The sequence below is a fragment of the Ascaphus truei genome, chromosome 7 (assembly GCF_040206685.1).
Source record: "Ascaphus truei isolate aAscTru1 chromosome 7, aAscTru1.hap1, whole genome shotgun sequence".
NCBI lineage: Eukaryota > Metazoa > Chordata > Amphibia > Anura > Ascaphidae > Ascaphus > Ascaphus truei.
Genome location: NC_134489.1, coordinates 73,593,303 through 73,617,022, shown reverse-complemented (window position 1 = coordinate 73,617,022; position 23,720 = coordinate 73,593,303). Strand labels below are relative to the sequence as shown.

The 23,720-nt window shown below is 40.2% G+C and overlaps 1 protein-coding gene across 1 annotated transcript in view; it reads right to left on the bottom strand.

Annotated features, from left to right (window-relative positions):
• Nucleotides 1-22,613: 22,613 nt before the first annotated feature.
• Nucleotides 22,614-23,720, bottom strand: part of OLA1 (Obg like ATPase 1) — a 130,233-nt gene continuing 129,126 nt past the window's right edge. Inside the window, exon 11 of the mRNA XM_075609037.1 lies at nucleotides 22,614-23,152. Coding sequence (XP_075465152.1) covers nucleotides 23,051-23,152 — 102 coding nt within the window. The 3' untranslated portion in view covers nucleotides 22,614-23,050. The remainder of the gene's footprint in view (nucleotides 23,153-23,720) is intronic.

Here is a 23,720-nt window from a genome sequence, read left to right as displayed (position 1 = left end):
CGCGCAGGGCTTTTAAACATTTCAAGCAGTTAATTGCTTTCTGAACATCCTCGGCTTGTTCGAATCTATAAGTACCAATTCTGACATTTTATGAGCAAAGTTTTTCTTCCAAAACGACTCCTTATTTTGAGAGGAGATATATTTTTGAGAGTAAAGATCTTTATAGAACATTTCTAATTGTCTGGCTATATCCTCGGATGAAGTGAAAACTTTCCCAGAACTTATCCCTAATGGAACCTACAGTATACGGTTCTGTGGTCTAGAATCTCTAACTAGGTTAGCCAGGAATCTCCCATACCTGTTACCTTTATTTGGCTGCTAAGTGGTCTAAGAATAATGTTGCTTGGAGTTTTCTCCCCAGACGTCTGTTGGGGCTAGAGGGTGCTTATTCCCCTGTACCATGGAATAAGAATTTCATATGGTTGGCTGTCCCCTGGTACTTGAAGAGTAGACAAAAAATGAATAGTTTGTTCAAAGGTGATACGTTTCTGATACATCCTCAGAGCAGTAAAGAAAAAAAGAAAAAAGTCCCTGCCTTCTGACCTTACATAGCTAGTATTAGCCTTGGTTATCCCTGTGATTGACTGCACAAACCCATCTGGATTGAAATCCATTTATAACCTAAACGGCATTAAGTAGGGAATGTTTAACTTACTCAAAAAAATCTTTGCACATTGTAAAAAGACCTTGCAGTTTAAAATTCTTATTAAAGTACTGCAAGCCTTGCAAGTAAAATCTAAGACAGTATTGGTAAAGGAAGATCTCAATTGAACATGTATCCCTTTCATAGAGGCTAGAGGTGGAATAAAGTCTTTAGAAGGGCTTGTGAATGGCATATATTTAGAAACACCCCTTTGTAAAAAGAGGCGCAATCAAGGTTTATGCTATTGTTAAAGCTTGAGTTACCAGGAAATTTTGCTTACACGTAGACGGAAGGGTTTTGAAGACCATTATTACAGAGGATTTATTGAAATGATAGTACCAATTCAGGATTGAAGGCAAAGGGCTCGATCTCCATTTGTCTTCCACCTTTCCTAAATTTGATGCTGATAGAAATCAAAACTATATATCCCGAATCTGTAACCCTGGAAGGAGATATCTGTATCATTATAATCAAAGGAAATGCCACCATGTGTGAGAACGGAGTCTTGTCTTCTGGCCTGAGGTGACTCATCTGGGCAAGAGGTTATGGGGTTGTTAAAGAAAATGTTTTGATTAAGTGTTCCATATAGTGAAATACTTCTTCCTTAAAGTAAAGGTCAGAGTATATGGCTTTCAGTGTGCCTAACATAAATTAGGTGTCTTTGATAATGGGTGGTTGTAAGGCAGCCCTTGATCTTTCTAGGAACCTCTGAAGGTAGGTGTATTTCCCAAGATGTCAGGATTGCAAGCATTTTGGAACCTATATTAATAAGCTGGTTACCCTATTTGAGTCAAACTTTCAATATTACACAGAAATACTCTTTTCTAACTTCCATTTTTTTTCATGTCTTGGGCAAAGGTCCATGTTCCCTTACTCCTTTGGTATTTTAGTCTCTGAATTAGAACCCCTGTTCAGTTCATGATATTCTAAGAAGTTCTTAATAGTGACTAAAAGGATATCATGTACCTCAAGCAATACAGAGCTATAGCTGGTTACAGCAGCACCTATTCTTTAATATCCCATTAAAAAAGTAGCCATTTGATTGACTTCATTCCTCAAATGGCTATTATTTTATATGCTTTATCTGTTCACCTACAGTGTTATGAAGATTACTAAGAACAATGGTCCCAATTAATATGCTGATTCTCTATGTAAGGGAAGGCTGAGAGGTCAATTCAAATGAATGGTGTTCAGAAACTTCCTTGATATGGAGAAGCAGGTTTATAGCAAATTGAATAGGGGCCAATGAAAGAGGAGTTTTATTTTTCCTTTAGTTCCGGAACTTGTATAGGTGACATCTAAAACGTGTTTGAAGTGGGAAAGACCATTTTTAAAAATAATTCCTTTAGAATTTAGTGAGTTTTTTTTAGGCAGCCTAATTTGCTACTGGGGCTCAACACATACGCCTTGTCTTTTTCCCACTTTAATTTTCTTTCCATCGTTTCCAGTTTCCCTTCTTAATCCCTGGCCCTGAAGGAGGACCGGCTCTTACAATACAGGCCATAAATTCCTGGGAGGTAGCCACCTGTGCTCATGCAGAAACATGCTTAAAAACTGCCATGTTAGCCCTGAGGATGGGGACAGAGAAACACAGCATTAAAAAGTCTCACAGGTAAAGCACAATACCACCATCTAAACACAGTACTTACTGTACATGGATTCCTAGATCAACCAGCCAAAAAGAAAGAAGTCTTGTCTCATCTTGACCAGACTATCCTTAGGCATCTCACTGAGGCTCCCTATTTGGTGGTAGATTTGAGAGGAGGCAGGACATGTACAGATTGCATTGCAATCAACAGAAACAGAGGCATGCTTGGTTTTAGTTACTTATAGTAGTTTGCACTCGGGTTGAAATAAAGTTTAATTAGTCAGCCATAATGGGGCCTTTATCTCGGGAAGCAGGAGGTCCCCGGACCTGAAATCAATGTGGTTCTGCTCCGGAGACCCCCCTGCTCATCTACACTAGTAATAAAATGTATATTTAAAAAAAACATAAATTTCAGGCGAGATTTGCACAGGGAGAGGCGGCTCTTTCTGAGCAGCTCTCTGCAGCAGAAAAGAATCGCTGTTTAAGGCCTTTTCAGAGAGGCGATCAGCTCGCCGCCGGCTACTCGCCGCTTTGGGAATTTTGCTATCACAGGTAATCGAAGCTTTCTGAATACCAACGCTCACAAAAACGGCGATTTAAATGACCCTGCAATTTTTTTTTGTGAACGCTTAGTACATAGACCATTATAAGTTCATCTATGAGGGTCCCCAAAGAAGGTATCACAACCTACAATGTATCTACGTTTTTCTAGGACCAACTCGGCTACAAGAGCTTTGAACTACATCGGAATGTATGTGACTTCATAAGGTTGATAGCAAAGCACATTCCTACTTATATGGGAAGTGTCATAAAATATACACTCAGGCCTGGCATATTCCACAGAAGATACAATACTTTATGCCTGCTGTTGGTTAATGAGTTGTACACTTATTCGCTGCATGAAAGGGTTTAAATAGGTTAAGTACAGGAGAGGGAAGCATACAGTATTTCATAGAAAGTGTTCAAACAAGATTCTCTGAAGCCGGACGGTGGCAGGCTAAGTGCAAATGGAAGGAGGTGTTTCTTCATGGAAAGGGTGGTGGATTCGTGGCACAGCCTCCCAGCAGAGATGTTAGGGGGTAATATAACAAGAGAATTCAAAAACGCTTGGGAGACATAAAGCTATCCTAAATATTATTTATTTATTTATAAAAATGTTTTACCAGGAAGTAATACATTGATTTTACCTCTCGTTTTCAAGCATGTCCTGGGCACAAACTTACAAAGACACCACATCATTACACGTTATATTTACATACATTTCATGGACAGTTAGGGACAATATATGCTATGGGCGTATTTAACAGACAATTAACAGTCACAGATACAATTAATATGAAAGAAAGACGAGGATCAAACAGGGTCTGAAGTTTTACAACAGATAGAAAATGGGCAGACTGGGGGGCTTCAAGTTGTTCCTATCCACCGTCAAATTGCATGTTTCTGTACGAATGCTGCAGCTGCAAATTAGCAGTGATCTTGGCAATGTTACAATTTCGTAGGGCATTATTTTTACATTATTATTTATTGAATATTGAAAAACACTGGATGACAGTGAAGTACATGTGTTAGGGGTTAAAATACGGTTTTTGGGGTAGTAACGCCCCCTCACTGCTTCTGGAACCCAAACAGCCAATACCTTACCTTGTCATACTGAACTGCTGAGGGCTTTATTTCTTTCCTAGCAATTCAATACAAATGAAGTGTAATTCCTTTATGAGCCTCTCACTCACTGTAAAATGGTAAATGTGTCAAATGACTGCAGTCCTTCTGAAGCACTTTTTATTATCTCTTTGGGACCATTACTGCTATTGTTCACTGTTGTTCCTATCAAGTGTCATTGTAACAATGAATCATTTTTTTATACTGAAAGTGATAATTATTTCTCCTTGAAATCGTAGTAGAAGATAAAGACCGGGTGAATTACAAAAAACATCGCCTGAGGCAAAGTTAACTAGATTTATCTTCTCAAGTGGGCGCTCTTTAAACACTTTAAAAATTACAAACACACTACTTTTAATATTACCTTGTTAGCCTTTAAGACAACATAGCTTTCCTTTTTTCTTCACATTTTTGAAGTACATTTCTATATTGTAATATTATACAAATATGTAGTTTAGCTTTACATCCTGCACAAGTATCACCTCTACTGCAATAAACTTGTATAACCTTGCAGTATAAAATGTTATTTTTAAATATGTGTTATAGTTTCAGGTTGTATTGTGTAGATGGTGAGAGTAAAAATACTCTTAAATTTGGTTTGAGGCTCACTTTTTAGGTGTAACATGGCTGGCCCAGATTGCCTCTCTGCCTCCTGTCACGTAAGTCCTTTGTAGCTACAGGCTGTGACAGACAATCCTGTGGGCTTTTGACCCCCCTCATTCTGACTCTCTGAGTTACAGAAGTGGTGGTGACATAGGAATCTGTGTGCAGCCAATCATGGTGCAGATCCTGTGCCCTCCCCTTTGGAGCCTTAGGGAGGGAGTGCAAATTTGTAGTGAGTGCTGATCCAACCCTTCTAGGGAGTGGAGGTGTGTGGCCAGTCTCCTCCCCGCTGGGAGAGGGACAGGCCAGTCAGTCACTCCTGGGCTGGCTGGCCAAGAAAGATCAAGAGGCCTTCATTAATAGAGAGCCAGCACCATCCAGAGGCCTGGGATCTTCTGACCATCATGCATCCGCTGTGTAAGACCATCTGCAGTGACTGCAACACAATAAACCCCTTTGCTTTTATATACCCCTGCCTGAGTTCTCAGTCTATTGGGCAGGGGGAAGGGGTGGAAGAAGTCTGTTTCAGTGAGAGACTGTCTCTGGATATCCAAGAGCCACTGAAGCTGGAGGCGCTGCCCCTCTGAGGATCATCAAAAGCGTGCTCTGTTCCCCCACTACATCGCGGACACTCAGCTCTCCTGAACCCTCACAGGTACACACGCATCATAAATAACAGCGGTAACCACCACAGTATCTTCCAGAGGGAGGGCTACATATGTTTGACTTCGTTCAAAAGTGTTCCACAAAGTGCCAAAAATAGGCCAAGAATTCCATTGGCCCTTTTTAAAGTTAATTTATTAGGATTTCATTCAGGAATCTAGGAGGACAGGAGTTGCTGGAAGGGAGGAGCTTTATTGCACCTAGTTTTAACTTTTGCACCGTACGGTCATTAGTTCAATTTGGTCCTATGTTGGACTGCCACATAGGTCTTGTAAAGTAGTGGTCTACAACCTTTTGCCTTAAGATCGGCAAAAAGAAATTAATTACATTGGAGGACTGTGACGATCGAATTTTGCCAGGCCAACCCCTCAGGACTTATTGAGTGCTTCAAGGGTGCCAGTGGTATCCCAGTGCCAGGGGGAGGCAGCTGGGGCACCAGGCACCCCTTGAGCAGGGGAGGTGTGACGATCGAGAGGATTTGGCCTGGGATTAAAGGGGTTACACCCCAATAGTCCACCCTCTACCCTCACCTGGGAAGCAAGGGGTTAACTGGACTGAGGTCCAGTAATGTGTTTTTACATCGCTCCAATAGCCAAATGTTATTCCCCTGTAAAAAAATGTATTGTTTCTGGGCCAGTGTCTGCACCACACACACTGGGGCTTAAGGGGTTAATAAGCTACAGTTTAAGAAAATACAACTGTGGGGTGTCTTTTCAGAAAATCTGGACTTCAAAAGGCTTGATTGAAGTTGGGTGTGAAAAGCAGAAGGGTTTTTTAGTGTACAGTATGTTAATACCTAATTTGCAGGCCAAGGGTATATTGCTGGTAGAGACAGCTAGACCCAGGCTGGGGGCATTGGGTGTGACATTTAGCACCAGGTGACAAATGTCCACCACCCAGGGGTCCCTGCTTCAAAGGGTTTTTTGATGGGGGCCAGGGGGGCGGTTACCCAAGGAGAAAATCAGAATGAGTGACCTTATTAAATATAAGAATATTATGAGATGTCCTTGGCTGAACATGCTAAGAGATACATATGTGTATTCGTGGGACTTACCCGCAACTAACGGTTGCAGACACCTGGTGTTTAGCCGGTCCTAAAAGATACTAAGAGCCAGATATTAATATCTCTCTTAATTTTAGTATTACACGGTAATATTTAGTCTCATAGGGAGCCTCACGCGGGCCGGAATGTATTAATATGTCTCGCGTGCCGGTAGGTATTACTGAACTGAAGTTATGAAGTTATTTAGATAGGGAAAAGCTGTTTTTAAACGTCCTTGGGTGGGAGGAGTTTTACTCTGAGGAAAACTGTCAACTTCACCACTGATTTATGAGAGGGGCTGGGTTTAGGTTGTGTTCAAAGGGAAATAATTGTATAAGAACCAGGCCCAGCCTATGGCTATTGTCCTTCATGTGTTCGTTCTTCTATGCCATCTTGATTGCTGCGAGAAATGCTATGCAATGTCTGCATGCAAGGCCTTTTCATGGCTTTTCGTGTCTTGGGATGATGAAGATTTGCTGTATGAACTGCCAGTCCAGATGTGACTGTTTCATCATTTCCATCTTTAAGTAAGTGTCTATATTTTGCCTGTCATTTGTATAATCTGTTGTGTTCACCTTTATCAAGGAATAAATTATATTTTATCATATCTAAGTCTCGTCCCAGTTCAACCCAGTTATATATATATATTTTTTGTGTATTATTAATAATCTGTCACAAAGCTCCCGTCACAAGGACCAGTTAAAACTATGAAGCGCTGACATTTTAAACATGCTGCTATATTTATAAATAAAAACATTACAATAAAAAAAAGAAAGTTTTACATTCACTCAAATCAAACTCCCTCTCACTGATTTTTCGCAGATCTGTGGTATAGTGAATATAATTTGTCACAAATAAATTGTAAATCATTCAACCCTGCAACTTCATAAACAGAATCACACATTCAGTTCAAGTCTGTGATGAGCACAGAGCCAAATGGTTGCTTTAGGGAAATCATCTAGGAACAATTTTACAACGCCAGCATTCCGTCCGAGCATAACGGATGCACCATCAGATGCAAAAGAAATGACATTTTCCTTCAGATATTGCATCGAATACCCTGAATGTTTTAGACTGTCTAAAAGTGCATCATACATGTTTTTTGATTTTACACCACATTGTAAATGTGCCCAATAAAAAGAAACTGTATCATCAGATTCACCAACAGCGGTCCTTAAGCAAATGACAAGAACGGTTTTGCCATTGATTGTAGTTGATTCATCGACCACAAAAGAAAATGTAGATTTGTTTTTCACAATATTTTGAACTAACACCTTACGCATTTCCTGTGCCATATAGTTTGCAATACATGCGCAAGATTTTCGGGACTGTAAAACAAGAACCAAATAATGTCCGTTGATTTCTTGCAGTTCAACGTCATGTTCCATATCTGTACAAGGTCTGCCTTTGTTGACAACATTATTAATGGTTCTACAAATTCTGCATGGTTTTTTCTTCATGTATCTTCAATGATTTATAGACTGGTTATTCTATTATTTATTTATTTGCTGTATTTTACATTTTTTTACATGCAATTTGAATTTGACTAATTTTGCGTTTGGAATGTTATTTTCTTCATTCTTTCAATTGCTTGCTTTTAGTACCACTTACTGGGACTGTCCTGCTTTCACTTTCACTAACACTATTATCGGGTTCGGTACACTTTTTCTTAAAGTATTTTAAAATACAATTTTTTAGGGTTAGTAAGTTTGAATTAACCAAAAGTCATGTGTCACTGACCTCTTTGCAAGGGTTTCTGGGAGTTCAACACTAACAGGGGTATTTCTCTGTTGGAAACTACAACTCCCACGAATCCTTGCAGCAGGTCAGTGATGTCAGTGTGCCCTTATATGTCTACATCTGCCATATAAGGGCCCTGGCATCACTGAGCTGACTACAAATCCCAGAAGACCTTGCTGGTTGCAGTTTCAGACCGGTCTGGGACAGGGCTGATGCAAGGATCCTGAGGAATGCTTAGCTAGTAATTATCACAGCAGAGGGTTCCCATTCAAATCAGGGACTCCTGCTGTGATAATCTTTACTGTCTCAGCTGCTGTTGCTTGCGTTGGGGTACGGTTACCTCACCGCAAGCAGTTGCGGTGCCAGAGACAGTAAAATTGGCTACATCTGTATGAAAAAGAGTTAATTACTTGGTTGATAGCTGGTGCTAGCAGGACTATGTTAATAAAAATAAATATATCTAAAAAGAAAAAAGGTACATATATAATTTGAATTCGACAATTTTCTTATTTCTTCAACATTTTTTCTTTGATCTCTGTTACTAGGGGGATGCTATCCTCCCGCATCTCCCCTCCCCGATACCTCACTCTACTGCTCTCCTCACACTCAGTACCCCCCTCACACACACACTCCCATCCCCCCCTACCACACACACAATTCCTTCCCTCACACACACCCTCTAAGAATTGTAACTTGGAGTGAGATAGGCCTGGCCATCTTGGAAGCTGCAGAGCGTGGCTGGCCACGCGAGCGGAAGTTACTTCAGAAGCCGACTGGGGAAACAGGCAGGGTGAGGAGGCATTGGCCCGGGATGGGAGAGGGAGCATGAGTGCCGCCGTGATCCCCTGTAGACCGGTCAAAATTCTGTTGCAGACCGGCACCAGTCCGCAGACCACTATTTGGGGACCACTTCTTTAAAGAACCACTTCATTACATTGAATTATCTACTATACATACTCTTTATTGAGAATGTTTTATTGTGCTGATCATATACTTTGAATAGTTGTTTTATACTTTTTGTATAAATTAATTTAAATATTAGCTGTAAATCATATCAATTATAAAATAATTTGAAGTATGTTTACAATAGTAGCTTTTTTAGCACACCAGAAAAGGGTGCTAACCTTCAGCACGCCTCAGCTCCCATTTATATGAATGGAATTTAGCACCCTTTTGAAGATCTGCGCCCTAGTATTTAAAAAGATTATACTCAGCAAGTAAATAAAAAAATATATTTTTTCTGCTATCTACTTAAAGGTTTACTCATCTTAGTGAATATCAGTGGAAGATATAGATACTTCCCTCATTTAGAAAAAAAAAACAGTGTCTGCTCTAAACCACATTCGAATTAGTGACTCAAATGAGATAATGCTCATACTCAAAACAATCCCTAAATATATTAAAAAAAATAATAATTAAAAAAAAAAAGGTAAGAAAAGCCCTCTATATCAAAATAAAACAGGAACAGTCAGACAGCTGTTGATTAACATAGAAGCAAACTGATTCATCCAGGGACACACTGGTATTTGAATTAAATACTGGCACAGGTGATCTGTTTCACTTAAACATGGATTATAATTGGGTAATAAACCCCAAAACGATGGGGCCATCACTTCCCAAAGTGGAAAAATGGAAGGCTTTAACCCAACCTGGTAATGACCTGTCTTGAGGCTACTATATACTGTACTATTATGGGACACATTTTTATATTTGACACTAGTATAATACAAAATTGACCAACGAACCACCACCCCCTCCCACCCTCCCAGTTTACCAACAGCAGCCCCCTTCCCTGCTCAACTAGACACATTCTTTATTTCCTTTTTAAGTTAGTCAAGTTTTATTGACATTGTCATGATATTTTCATGAGATATTAAGTCTTTTAACCAATCTGGTGCATCAGGGGTTAATGTAGCTACAGTTTGTTTTTAAAAATACAATATATTGGTTTTATAACAGGTCAAGACTTTTCCAGGCTCTGTGCTGGTCTTCGAAGAGGGCTTGATTGGGGGGCTATCACTGATGGCCCACTAAAAGTCACATACATGCATGTGTCGTTTAGAAGGCAATAAACGATAGCCATATTAGTCGGTCTGCCTCAAAGGAAACCTTAGTTGGAGGACTTTATTAAAAATGAGAATATCATATGACGTCATCTATGCTTCATAATAACAAGTGCATATTTGTCATTGTTGCAAGGAGACGCATGCAATAAGACCACACACTACATGGTCAAAAATGAGTCTTGTTACATCTGTCATAATCAACTGAATCTATTGATATGACTCACGTGTGTCCAAATATTATAGAAAGGAAGTTAAGAGTGTGTTTATATATTGAGGCAGGAACTTAAACGTCTTTTTTTGGGAGTTTTTTTTTCCTGTCGTAAAACCGTTAACGTAGCAGCTGATTTACGACAGACGTGGGCTTACTGTATGCTGTTTTCAATGGGAAAATAGTGGTATATAGGGCTTGCCCTCGAGTTATGAAATCAGAATTCAACAGAGGTTTGTTTTGGGATCAAACACTTGAATTTTCATATTTCTACGCCAGTGACCTCACTGGGGAAAAACCTATGACATGGAAACGTACTGTAGAGGGATTTCTGTTGCATCCTGTTATTTTAAGAAACTGTCCTGCATTTACTGTAATTGTATATTATTGTAATTATCTTTTTCTGTAATCTGAAGCACTGTGTATGTATATATATATATATATATATATATATATATATATATATATATGACAATTCTTTAATAAGTAATGCTTTGGGACTCTGAATGAACTGTTGTACGCTCTGGAGAGAGTATTTACATTTTCTGACACATTTTGTTCCAACAGATTTTTGTGTGTTAAGTGCAAAGTTTTTTCTATAATAAACAGGGACCTGAAACCCTGGCAGATATATTAATGATATATTTTGCATATTTCCTGGGTGGTGGAAGTGGATAGACATGATTGCAACTGACTAAGGGGTTAATATTAACTCATTGAAAGTACCTTGCGGAGGAGAAAGGTGAGTTGGCTAGAGTAGCCATGTGTATTAACCCTGGTTGCAGATCTAAGTCACGTGCTCACGTGTGCTGTCCGTGACAGATGGTATATGGGGACAAATTGAGGGGAGATATTGTTCATTTGAGGGACCTTTGAAAAGGTGAAAAGTGAGCCAGTTGGGAGCTGTGTATTAACCCTTGTCCTGTATGTAGGATACGTGCTCACAGGTATGCCGTACGTGACTGACATATTTTTTGGGAAAAGGTTACATAAATTAAAAGGGGGAAAGTGAACAGGAATTTTCCACATACACACACCTGCACATATTTGGTCCAGAACAGGTTTGAATATAACTTTGAGTGACAGTTGAGGCATACAAGATTTTAACAAAGGTATAGAGCTCATATTGTACATTTCCCTGAAAAGTTCTTGTCTCTGATCATCAAAGATCTTGATGGCACAAGATGATTTAGGGAAATCAACATAATGTGCTAGGGTTAACTGGTTTGTTCTTTCTCTGATACATCCACCCTACGCCAGCTGGTACATATATGCGTTTTATTTTATTCTTAGGTCTGAGATCCTCTACACCACTATGATGTGTCTGTACTCACCTCTACCATCCCATAGGACAGGGGTCGGCAAACTGTGGCTCCCAAGCCGTATGCAGTTCTTTCCGCACATACATGCGGCTCCCCTCCGTCCGCAGGTTGCCGCTCCCCAGCTGCTGCCTCTCTCCCTCACTGTCCTGCCGGTGGCTGCGGGTGGGCCCAGCCAGCGCTGGTCAAGCCTCTTGTTCCTGCCGGGCATTTGCCCAGCTGCTGGCATGCATCCTACACTGTCCCATGCCGGGCCTCTCTCATGCCGGAGCGCGCCGGAAGTGCGCGGCGAAACTTCTGGCACACGCCGACGTCACAAAGCTGCCCGGCGTGGAACAGTGCAGGAGGCAGGCTAGCAGTTGGGGAGATGTCCGGCAGCAACAAGAGACTCGACCAGCGCCGGCCGGGCCCCCCTGCAGCCACAGGCAGGACAGTGAGGGAGAGAGACAGGCCCAAAGTAAGTGTGTATATATATATAAATGTATTTAGGGAGGTAATGTGTGTGTGTATGTATTTTGGGGGGGGTGGGTAGTGTGTATGTATTTGGTGGGTATTGTGTGTGTGTGTGTATTTGGGGGGGTTGTGTGTGTTTGGGGGGTGTTTGGGGGGTAGTGTGTGTGTGTTCGGGGGGTAGAGTGTGTGTTTGGGGGGGGATAGTGTGTGTGTGTTTGGGGGGATAGTGTGTGTATTTGGGTGGAGGTAGTGTGATTGCATGTATGTATTGTGTATTTGTAATGACAAACTGTTTTGCACAGAAAAACAATGAAAAAACAAAACAAAATAAAGGGACATATTATTTTGAGATGCATTTTATTCCCCCACATATTTTTTCCTTTCCCTAATTCTGATGAAAGTAAATTTATCGTATGTTAATGCTTATACAGTAAAAATCTATTAGTGTGAGTATGGTATATGTATGTGTTTGTGGGGGTGCAATATTCATGCATGTGTTGCGGCTCTCGGAATATTTTGGACAAAGATTTTTTTTTTATAAAATGTCTCTTCTTCCATGGAAGGTTGCAGACCCTTGACCTAAGACCTTCCACATCATTTTTCATGTGCCTATTACATTTGAGATTGCATATCTAGTTTGTCCTGTCTGGTGAATTGTTTTCCCCCCTGTGTTTTCAAATACAGGAATTCTTGTGATGTGGGCCACACTACTTTCACTGTGTGCACATGAAATCAATAGGGGCACCCTTGTGTTTAATATGGGACATTGAACTATATGTATGGTGCAATTAGAAGGTGCATCAGTAGTATAAGTGTCCGATTGGGTTTAATTCTTTTAATATATAGTGCAAAAGTCTCTAACGCCTGTCCATCTCAGCAGCGCCTCCATTTGTAGCAGATGTTCCCTCCCCCCCACCCTCTGGGAAATTTTGTCATGGCTATTGCTAGGTGTGGTGCTGATTACCTGTGAGGCACAGGAGAGCTGAGGTACCCGCGATGTAGTGGGGGAAGACAGGCAGATTTTTTGGGATTCTTCTGGTTCTTTCCTTCTTGGTGACAGCGCCTCCAGACTTAGGGGGCTTCAGCAAGGATGAAAGTGGTCCCGCTATGACAGTCCTTACTCCTAATACCTCCCTCCACACAGACTGCCGCGGAGCCAGAAGTATAAATGAGGATAGTCTTTATTACAGCAGCCACTGCTGGTGTTGTTACAGCGTATGCTCCAGTTGATAAGGTAATCCCTGGCTTCTGGATGGTACTGGCCTGCGGGTAATGGTGAGGCCTCTCTGGGTTAGATTAGTGCCTCAGCCCATGAGGGACTGAGCACGTCTCACTCCCAGCTGGGAGGAGACGAGGAAAGCTCCTACCCCATGAAGGGATAGTCTGGAACTCCACTCACTAACTGAAGGACCCACCCCTAAGGGCTAAACTTCATACTATAATTTAGGCACTTCCTTTCTGTAGCTCAAAGAGGGAGGGCCCAATATATGCACCACCACTCCTGTCACTCAGGAAGTCAGCATGAGGAGGGGGAAAACCCCATAGGACAGTCTGTCACTGTCTGTGTCTTACTAGAACTTACATGACAGGGAAGGTAGAGAGATAGCTGGACCAGCCATCACTATATATATAGAACCTTTGCGTTGAGTGGTTCAAAAAGGTGGATAATCTCTCCAGTAGCATAACCTCGTCTACTCTCTGGATTAACACTCTTTTAGGTGTGTGTGTGTGTGTGTGTGTGTGTGTGTGTGTGTGTGTGTGGGGGGGGTGATGATTGTTTCCATGCCACAGGAATAGCCCATCTTGCTGCTGTCAAAATCTGAGAGAATAATGTACGAGAGGATGAGTTTAAATTTTCGATATGCTTAGCTTTGATACTTGTTATAGGGTCTTGTGGGATTTGTAGCTCCAGGACGTCTTTTATTCATTTTTGATTATTTTCCTATATCTTATTTTCGGACAGAACCACCATCTATGAGCTATGTCGCCAAGTTGACCCCACCCCCTCCAGTACCTATCAGAAGAGCCTACATATATTTTATTTGTTCTTTGTGGTGTCAAATACCATCTGACTAAAAGTGTATCTATGTTCTCCTTAGTTGCATTCTCCAATATATCACTCTATTCCTCCTCTGTCACCTCGACCTGGAAATACCTCTCCCAACTCTACGTGTATTTATGTGCCGGGGACGGCCAACTGGTACCAATTCTAAATATGAATTTGAAACAAATCTTTTCTATAACTCCCATTCTTAAAAAGATTTTTCAAAAGGTGTACATTGCTTGAAGGTCCCCAGTGGGGATAGCCAATATACAAAACGCCTGATTAAAAATGTAAACATTTCAGATTTCAATAGGCCTAGATTGTATTTAACGTGAAAGTTCTAAAAATCCATGAATTTTTGCTTCTCCAGTAGGTTCTCATTATCCTTTATACCTGCCAATTTCCAATTACCATAGGCTGAACCACTCCTCCCTGGGGGCAAATTTGGATATCCAAATAGAGGCATCAATTTAGACAGGGCGGATAATAACTGATATCTTACAACCAGAGAGTTGTAGATTTTAAGTGTAAATCCAATTGTCGGATTCATCTTGGCTATCTGTCCACTATTCGTTTTGGCCTCCCTTAATAAAGCTGAAAATGCCATTGTTCTGGTCAGGTCAGTTTCTATGTTGACCCAGTGGATTATATTTGCTGCCGAGTACCAGTAGATTATCTGGCGTAATGAGAAGCAAGGTAATGTCTCCTTAAATCTGGAACCAGCAAACCACCTCTAGTTTTCGGCATAAGTAAGACTGATCTAGAAACTCTAGGCCTTTTATTCTGCCAAATGAATCGAAATAACCTATTCTGGAAATTCATTACTTTTTATTATTTATAACTTAAATTTTTATTGCGTTTTACACACATATTACATAACATTCCATAGTCAGTGTTCGTTCTCTTCTTAGGTCAACCATAATAATACATCAAATAATATAAATAAAGTAACACCGGGAGGGAGGATGGGGGGGGGGGAAGGGGAGACGGGAAGGGAAGTGTCCAGATTTGGGGTAATTTGCACCATACAGAGTCTTGTAGTTATTTGTGATGTTAGCCCCCAGGTATTTAATCGCTTTAGGTTGCCAATTAAAGTAAAAATTTAAGGATATCAGCTTCTCCGTTTCTTTGGGTAGATTCACATTTAGGGCCTCAGACTTGGACTGATTAATTTTAAATCCTCAGATTCTATTAAACTTTCCTAATAAGCTAAAAAGGTTGGACTGCGAGGTAAGAGGCCTCAACAGCATGAGCATGATGTAATCTGCATATAAGGCTATCTTGTGTGTCTGATCATTAATTTGTAGTCCCGATATATCCGGGTTCCTCCTAATCTGTGCTGCCAATGGATCCATGCACAGTGTGAACAGCAACGGCGAGAGCGGGCATTCCTGTCTTGTACCACTCTTAACTTGGAAAGTCTATCATGGGAATCCCTGATGTACAACCTTTGCTGATGGCGCGGTATACAGAGCTGAGATCGCTTTTAAGATCCTACCTCCGAACTCGAATGCCCTCAGTGTGGCTTCAAGATAAGACCAGTCTATTCTATCAAAGGCTTTTTCGGCATCTAAACTCAACACCATTGCAGGTACCCTTTTGTTGTTAGCCAATTCGATCAGATCGAATATACGTCTGGTGTTGTCGACCGCCTGCCTGTCAGTTATAAAGCCCACATGGTCCGGGTGGACCAGTCTGGGTAGGATAAGACTCAAAATAAGAGAAATGGCTGCTGCTCACCAATTGTGTAAAGTAAAGGTGTGTGGAAAATAGGGTGCATACGGGAATGAATAATTCTGGAGTACGGGGAAAGGTCACAGCTGTGGCCTAAAAGAATCCTATTTGCACTCACTATTTACAAATGCTAGGCTAGGAAAGATTCAATCCTTGGGGTTGCCCCCATAGCCATACATAAACATATTAAAATCATATTTATTGAACATATATGCAACAATACCTCATAAAAACAACCACTGTGTGGCTAAAAAAGGGGGGGGGGGAAATAGCAGCGGGGTATGGGGATTAAGTATAAGTATAGTAACCAGAGCAATGTGAGACTTCTACTTATAGTCAGGACAGAGAATATGGTGTAGTCCCAAATTCCTGTAAATGGTGGGCAACTATCCAGCCCAGTGACTGCTTATCGGCCATGCAGCAGGATCAAGGGCTGTCTTGGGAGTGCTGTCTGTCCAATTCCTGTGTTTTGACCCAGGGTGATCCGAATGCTCACTTCATACACTTTGTAAGTGCATTACTTTGTTTTTTTTTTTTAAATAATTAAAGCTATTTACACTGTATGTGCTTTTTTCCTTGTATGTGGGAATCCGCTCCCTTTATCATCTCTGGAGGTGTGAAGCAATCACCTTGATGGTCTATGAGTTGGTTACTCAAAATAACCCCACTGCCTGATTGTCACGTGAAACACATGAGTTTAACATCTAGAAAATAATCTGAACGCTATTTAAAATTGCTATACAGTATTGCACTATTACTGTTTTTTATGCCCTTTTATGTTCCTGGATGAAATTTGCGCCCTTATTTTTTTGCCACTATTCTGTCTGGACTGGGTTTGAGTCCTGTTTGGCAGCTGCATTTTCTATTAGGGACAGTATAAATTGACTTGATTATCACTATTCACTTTGGAATTTATGTTCATTTAGTGTTTTTCACATTTAGTAGTGTTATTTGCGCTTGAACTCTTTTTCTTCTCTACTGTAACTGTCTCATGGATGTTTCTTAGATTTTGCCTTCGCTCTCGATTTTCACAGTCTTCCATAGCTTCTTGCATTGCACTCATTGCAGCAGCCATTTTCTGTAAATCCTCCTCTATGCCTGCAGGTCTGCAAGGATTCATCCATTTTAAGTTCCAGCTCTGCTGTTTTTTTTTCCTTCAGTGCAGAAACCTCATTTAATTTCCACTACAGCTTTTTGAAGCGGTTTTAATACCAATGAGTAACTCTGCCAGTTCCTTTTTGGTTATTAATTCCTCTCCCACTTTCTCTTCCGACTCAGTAGTCTTGTGGGACTGTAGGAGGGAGCTGCCACCATCTTATAACTCTGGTTAGGTTCTGGGCGCGCTGGTACCTAGAAGCTCTGGGTCTCAATGGAGCTTTTCTCCTACCCATCCATGTGCCGCAGCGCCCCAATACAAGGCTTGATAGAAAACTACACTTCGAAAAGCAATCTGTGCGATTTTATCATTTCCATACTACACAGCTATTATTTTTTAAACACGCTACCAATGTAATTGGCTTCCATTGAGATTAAATCAACCTTAAAGAATCATTAGATTAAAAATACTGTGTTTTTTGTTTTTTTAAATAAATCAGTTGTGTAGTATTGGATAATACTGCATTTTTCCACCCAGTCTATGCCCTTTTTAATGATTTTTTAACATATTAAGCTTGTGTTTCTATAGCAACTGTTGAGGCAGCACAGAAATTCCTCTTGTGAAATAGGCAGCCATATTGTGAACCCTGAAAAGCCAGCTATTTACCGATTGATCACAGGAGAACAGATCAATCAGCAGCTTAGATAACTGCATTGCCATACGACATGTTATTTCAGTGGATCAAATTTGTCTCATCAGATAATTATTATCCTCCACTTCCAGCCATTTTGTCTATGGATGCTGTCATACATTTTTGACAGAAAAAAAAAAGTGACAGAGACGGTCTGTAAATACAAGAATCCTCCAACTATTTCAACACACAAAAAAGCATTAGCTTACTAGAGATCTTGAAAGTTTAAACAATATCTCTAATGTACCAGTCTTATTTTGTTTTTTAATCTTTTAAACATACTAGTATTAGCTCACGTTGGTCCTACTGTAGGTGGGGCAGCCCTATATACGATATATGTAATGCAATACAAAGGTACCTTTCTTCAGTGTTGTCAATGGATAGTCATTCAACTACCCAACACCTCAAAGTAATTAGGTTGACATAAATCAAAGTATGTGTCAAGTAGAAATCATGAGGAAACTAACTTGGTACAGTAACTTTCCTAGCTCACTGCTGAAGTACACTGACTGAACAATTATTGGCTAAGCAGCTTTTTCATGAATATTTATAAGCCACAAATCATTCCCTCTTTATGACACATTATGAAGAACACATTATACAAATAGAACGAATTCTGGTCCGCATGGCAGCCTCCAAAGTGCTTAGAGGAGCAAGGAACCACGTTATTACTGCAATTTTAATTGATTACAGTTCCACAAACAGCAGGCAGCATGAAAAAGTGATTTGCCCAAGATACAAAGTGTGGGGACTGAGGAAGAACTTGAACCCTTGACTATGGGTTTCCATTTAACTGCTAAATCACCAGGCCATTTCCCATCATTACTAGGAATATGCTCAGAATATTACACAGCACCATTTAGAGAGCTACTCTAATATATCTGAAAGCAGTTCGTCTATGTCCATAGCACTTATATAAAAAGTGATCTTCTATGAACATTTTTTTTTTTAGTTATATCTAAAAGAATGTTCACTTTTATTTAAAAAAAAACTTTTTTTTTTTATGGCATCAAATGCCTTATTTTACTGCTGTAGCCCTAAGATATCTTCTATACGTCTGCAAAAAATACCAGCTATCTACTTTTGTTAGAACCGAACTGCAAAGAACAAAAGCTAGGTGCTCGAGTACGTCCCTTTTACCTTCCCTACCTCTCCCTTTTACCTTTTCCTACACTGACAAATTAGCTTCACACCATCGAGCAGCGAGGCGTTTACAATTGGCCACAGCATTTATGGAATGCATGAGCTATATACATTTATATTATGACTTGGCCCAGGTGACCTTACCCAGAGCATAAATCCATCTGTAACTATGCCAAATTTAAGGAGGGCGAAACACACCAGCTGCTGCTGCAGTCATGTAACCCACAGCAAAACAGGTCGTCATTTTAGGCTGCTGCCGCCTCCTTACCCTGTAATACTGTAGTCCTGTGCCCTCCCTGCTGCTGGCGAGGGAGTCATTGGAAGCAGTGTCCAGCCCTCTCTGGTAAGGTCACCTCCCTGCTGTGACACACACACACACACACACACACACACACACAATGGATCGCTAATTCTGCTAGGAGTTACGTTTATACATGCGTCTCTAGGTCAACTATTGTGCTGTGCTAAATTAAATCAATCTATTTAATTACCAATCATGCAAATGACTGCAATATGGTCCCTCGGTCCATTGTGGGTGGGTCAACTGATGATTCCAGATCCTGTGGATAGAAAAATTAATTCACTGCACTTAACCTATGGCCCTTTTAATTCCTTCTTTTCCCACAAAGGGTTCTGATTTTGGGTCAATGGGGAGAGCGCACATCTTCCTGGGGGTACATGCAGCTCTATCTCCTCCTCCTGCTGGGCACTTCTCACCATTCCGGCACCAACACCCCAGTCCGACCCGACCAGGCTTTGTGCCAGGTTATGGGACAGCTTCCGCGTTTTCCTATTGGCGGCTGTTTGGCTTAGTCTTTCAAGATAGATGTTTGAACGTATTGTGTCCAAAAATACCAGTACTGAAAGTCTAACGCTCTATGTAGGTTTTATATTTAACTTTCAAGCTCAAAAGACTGCTTAGAAGAGGTTTTTCTAAAGCTTAATACTGGAGGAAATTGTAGCCAATTGCCAAAGGAGGAATCCAAAATAAAAATCTTGTCATTTATTGCATTAAACCGTTTCATATTGTAAGCAAGTTACTAAATTGAGTTAATCATTTGATTTCATAGAGCGCTCTTCTTCCAATAAGACTCAAAAGTGCTTCATAATGACAATATAGCGTGGGGTACGCAGTGCTGTACATAGAATTTTACAGGCACTGACGAGATTACAATCTATGTTTGGTGCCTGAGGCACAAAGGCGATAGTGACTTGCTGCAGGTCACAGGAAGAAGGCTGTGAATCGAACCAGGGTCCGCTTCTTCAAAATCAAAGTTCTTGTTTACAGTCTGTGCCTTTACCTTCCCAGCCACTTGTCTTCAGCAGAGTTTCTAATAATTGTAGGGTGGAAACCCTTCACTGCTTTTCAACATCTAACAGTACACATGTAGTGATGGACCGTCGTATAAAAAGTGTTACAAGTATCACAGATAGTATGCCTAGGCAAAAATGTTGTTCCCCTTGCCTCGTTTCTTTACAACAAAGAACAGGTAAAAACATAGCTCTGAAAAAATGCATTCACCAAGGATTACTTCTGTACCTGAACACGCTTTATTTATTACAGATTTAATACTGTGTTGATCAAATTAAAAAAGTTCCACCATGGCAATGTACAGTAGATATTAGGCAACTCAATTTCGTTTGAATGTGAGCACCAGCGCATACAATGTTACGTACATAGTTGAAACTATGTTTTAAAGCTGTGAGACATATCTAAAACAATCAGACTTGTAAAAGGAAACTAGTTTTAAGAGAAACTATTTAGTTATATATTTTTAGAAAAAAATTACTTCTATATTTAAAAAAAAAAAAAAAAACCATACAAGTACTTTTTTGAAGAACTCTGAAATGCTCTTCGAAATCTTCAAGTCATGCAACTTGTAAAATAATTTCAGGTCTATTTTGTTTCCTACGAACATGGACACCTTTAACGAGCTGTTACGAGGTAGCTTAATGGTTTCTACATGCAGCTGAAATTCTCTGGAGGGATACCAGGTTAAATCAAACCCAGGATCTAGAAGACACCGACATAGAAGACTTGGATAATGTTGCGTACGCAACATCTGTCAAAGAAAAACCCTCTAGTTGTCTGTCAAAGGTCTGGCTCTTGTGATTGTTATATATGGCTATGCATAAACATAAAATTGTACGCAGTGTTTATCTTTTCAAGCTAATTAGAAATATTAAATAAACAAAATAATAGACCCTGGGTTTAGAAAAAGGAAGTAAAAGAATTTATATTAACAGCGCTCCTTATGAAAGAAAGTGATAATGTGCAATAAATACAACCAAGTGTCAAAAATAATAAATGGTGAATGGTGATACCAATAATAAATTATATCAAACCGTGACGCACGTGATAAATAGTGAATATATAATAATGCAGCTCAAAAACCCTTTTATGGGAACGGTCCTCGGTGTTCCCTTTTTCTAAATGTGGATGGACGACGGTTGGGGAGCGCAAACACGTGGATGATATGTGAAAAAGAAAATATATAGTGTAATAACGTCAAAACCAAGATGGTAATTGAGCTGAAGGGGTCTTTAGATGTTACTCACATTCTTCCCAATCAATAAAAGCCTTTCCAAACACTGTGGCAATGATGTATTCTTTCAGTGGATGTATCAGAAGTGACGCGACGGGAGTGAGTCCCAAGCGGAGGGGGTGACAACCCAGCAAGCTTCACTCATTTTTACATGCTTGTATTTTATACTCATATTGTAAGTGCTATTCCACCAGTTATTAGATAAAGTTGTTCTTTTATATACATTGGTGTGCACTATTTGATTTCTTTCCACATTGCACGACTCCTGTATACCCTGAGGGATATCCCCACTTTGGAGGAAGATACATCCACTGAAAGAATACATCATTGCCAGTGTTTGGAAAGGCTTTTATTGATTGGGAAGAATGTGAGTAACATCTAAAGACCCCTTCAGCTCAATTACCATCTTGGTTTTGACGTTATTACACTATATATTTTATATTTTCTTTTTCACATATCATCCACGTGTTTGCGCTCCCCAACCGCCCATCCACATTTAGAAAAAGGAAGCACGTTTTGCTGGTGCCTTTAAGTTTATATTGAGCTTCGTTTTGATGGCATCAGTGAGAGGACCATACAGACTACCATTTTTGGCATCTCCAGCACGAAGGAATGAAACCTTCATTTCTGATACAGAAAGAAAGATATGTTTGGCTCACAGACCCCCAAGTCTAGTATCAATGATCTAAATACAATAGGAAACCGTAACATTGATGTTTCAGCTCTTGACTTTGTGGTAAGGATCCCCATCGAAAAGGCCACTTACCAGTGCCTGTTTTCTTGAGATCAGTTGATGGCTGCATCTTTTTTTTTATTATTACTGATGACTGTGGTTCTGTTTGACCTGTAACAGGAACTCAACCTCATCGTCTGTGTGTTCCCTGACCTACAATTCACCTACTTTCAAGAGCAATGAACTGTGAAAGCCACCAGACAGTACACCCCTACATATTCAGCAACACACAAGACACAAAAATGAACAATATTCACACTGGGAAGATGATATTTGCCCATACACATGATACGGTATTCATTTACTCTACACCCATACAAATGCAAACACAGTTAGCGTTCTATGGATACATTGATAAATACTGGTTTTAATCAAAAGTGGTTCCTATCTTTTTCAGGTATGGACACACACTTTCAATTTTGTAGAATAATAATAATAAAAAAAAACACAACACATTGGCAACCTAATCTACCGATTCCCGTGAAAGACTCACTTTTCAAATACAATTACAGCTGCCCCCAGCTGCCAGTTACTGTATCATACACGTCTTAAAATTCTGTAATCAGCATCTAGCAGGTGCCGTATCGCATTCAGCACACCACAGTCACTCAATACAGACATCCCCAAACACACACAGGCTGGTTTTGTCAAATGTTTTATTGAGTGTAGACATCTGGAGTACTGTAAAACATGCATTATCTGTAGATTCAAAAAGGAGCAAGCCACATTGTCCTCACTGTCAGATGTGTCACGCTTGGCATACATGATGGAGATTAATTAAGTATCATGAGAGTAGTGTGGTTTCTGAAAAGCGTCTATGATTTGGAGTAGGATCTTAATCATTTGAAAAGCACATTTACTGAACTTGTATTTTCACTGGAGGTGACACATTTCAATTCAAAAACAAACAGCATTACTTTGCTGGGGTAAGGGAAGAAAAATGTCCCTGTCTGGTTAGATTTAGCTTTAACCAGATATTGTCTACATAGTAATAAAAAAAAAAAAATACTTCTGAAGAAGCATAAGGATTTCATTTCACTTCCCACCCCTCCCCCCCCCCCTGCAAAATGCTAAAATTATTTCTTTTTGGGCTGTTGAGGTGTATTAAATTTAAAGAAGATAATATCCCCGTCTTCGACTGTGTAGTTTCTGCCTTGTTGTCGGTATTTCCCCGCAGCCTGGAAACACACAAGTGAAACGGTTCCACATTAGTACAGACGTCTTAAAATATTGTAATATTTCATACTTGGCATTAGGAATGGCAGTACACAGGGGTGCACGGAGCTTGGTCATTGGCACCAATACATTCAGTCTTTGAACATGCATCGTCCGACACACAAGAAAACCACTTTTCCTTTAACCTTGTAAAAATGACAACTGCAGATGAATCCGATGAGCCCCGTCGCTGCCGGAGGAGCCAGGCTGTGAAGGGGGTTGAAGTATTTATGGAACATTTAAACTGTTCTTATCCTCATAGTATAAAATATATGAACCATGAAAAAAAAAATTCAATCAGACTCCCTATGCAGTACAGTCAGTTAAAGGGGAGTTTAACAGGCACCTGCCATAATAAATTATACTGGAACAATACCAAATAGCTCTACCTACTGGTGCAATGAGAACATACATGTAGAACAGCTTTAAAATTCATAGGGTCATCCCACCTCTTCTGTGTCAAGTGAGACGGGGCATCATTTACTCATTATTCTTCACTGCTTAAGTGCTAGAACCGATCTTTTTGTCACT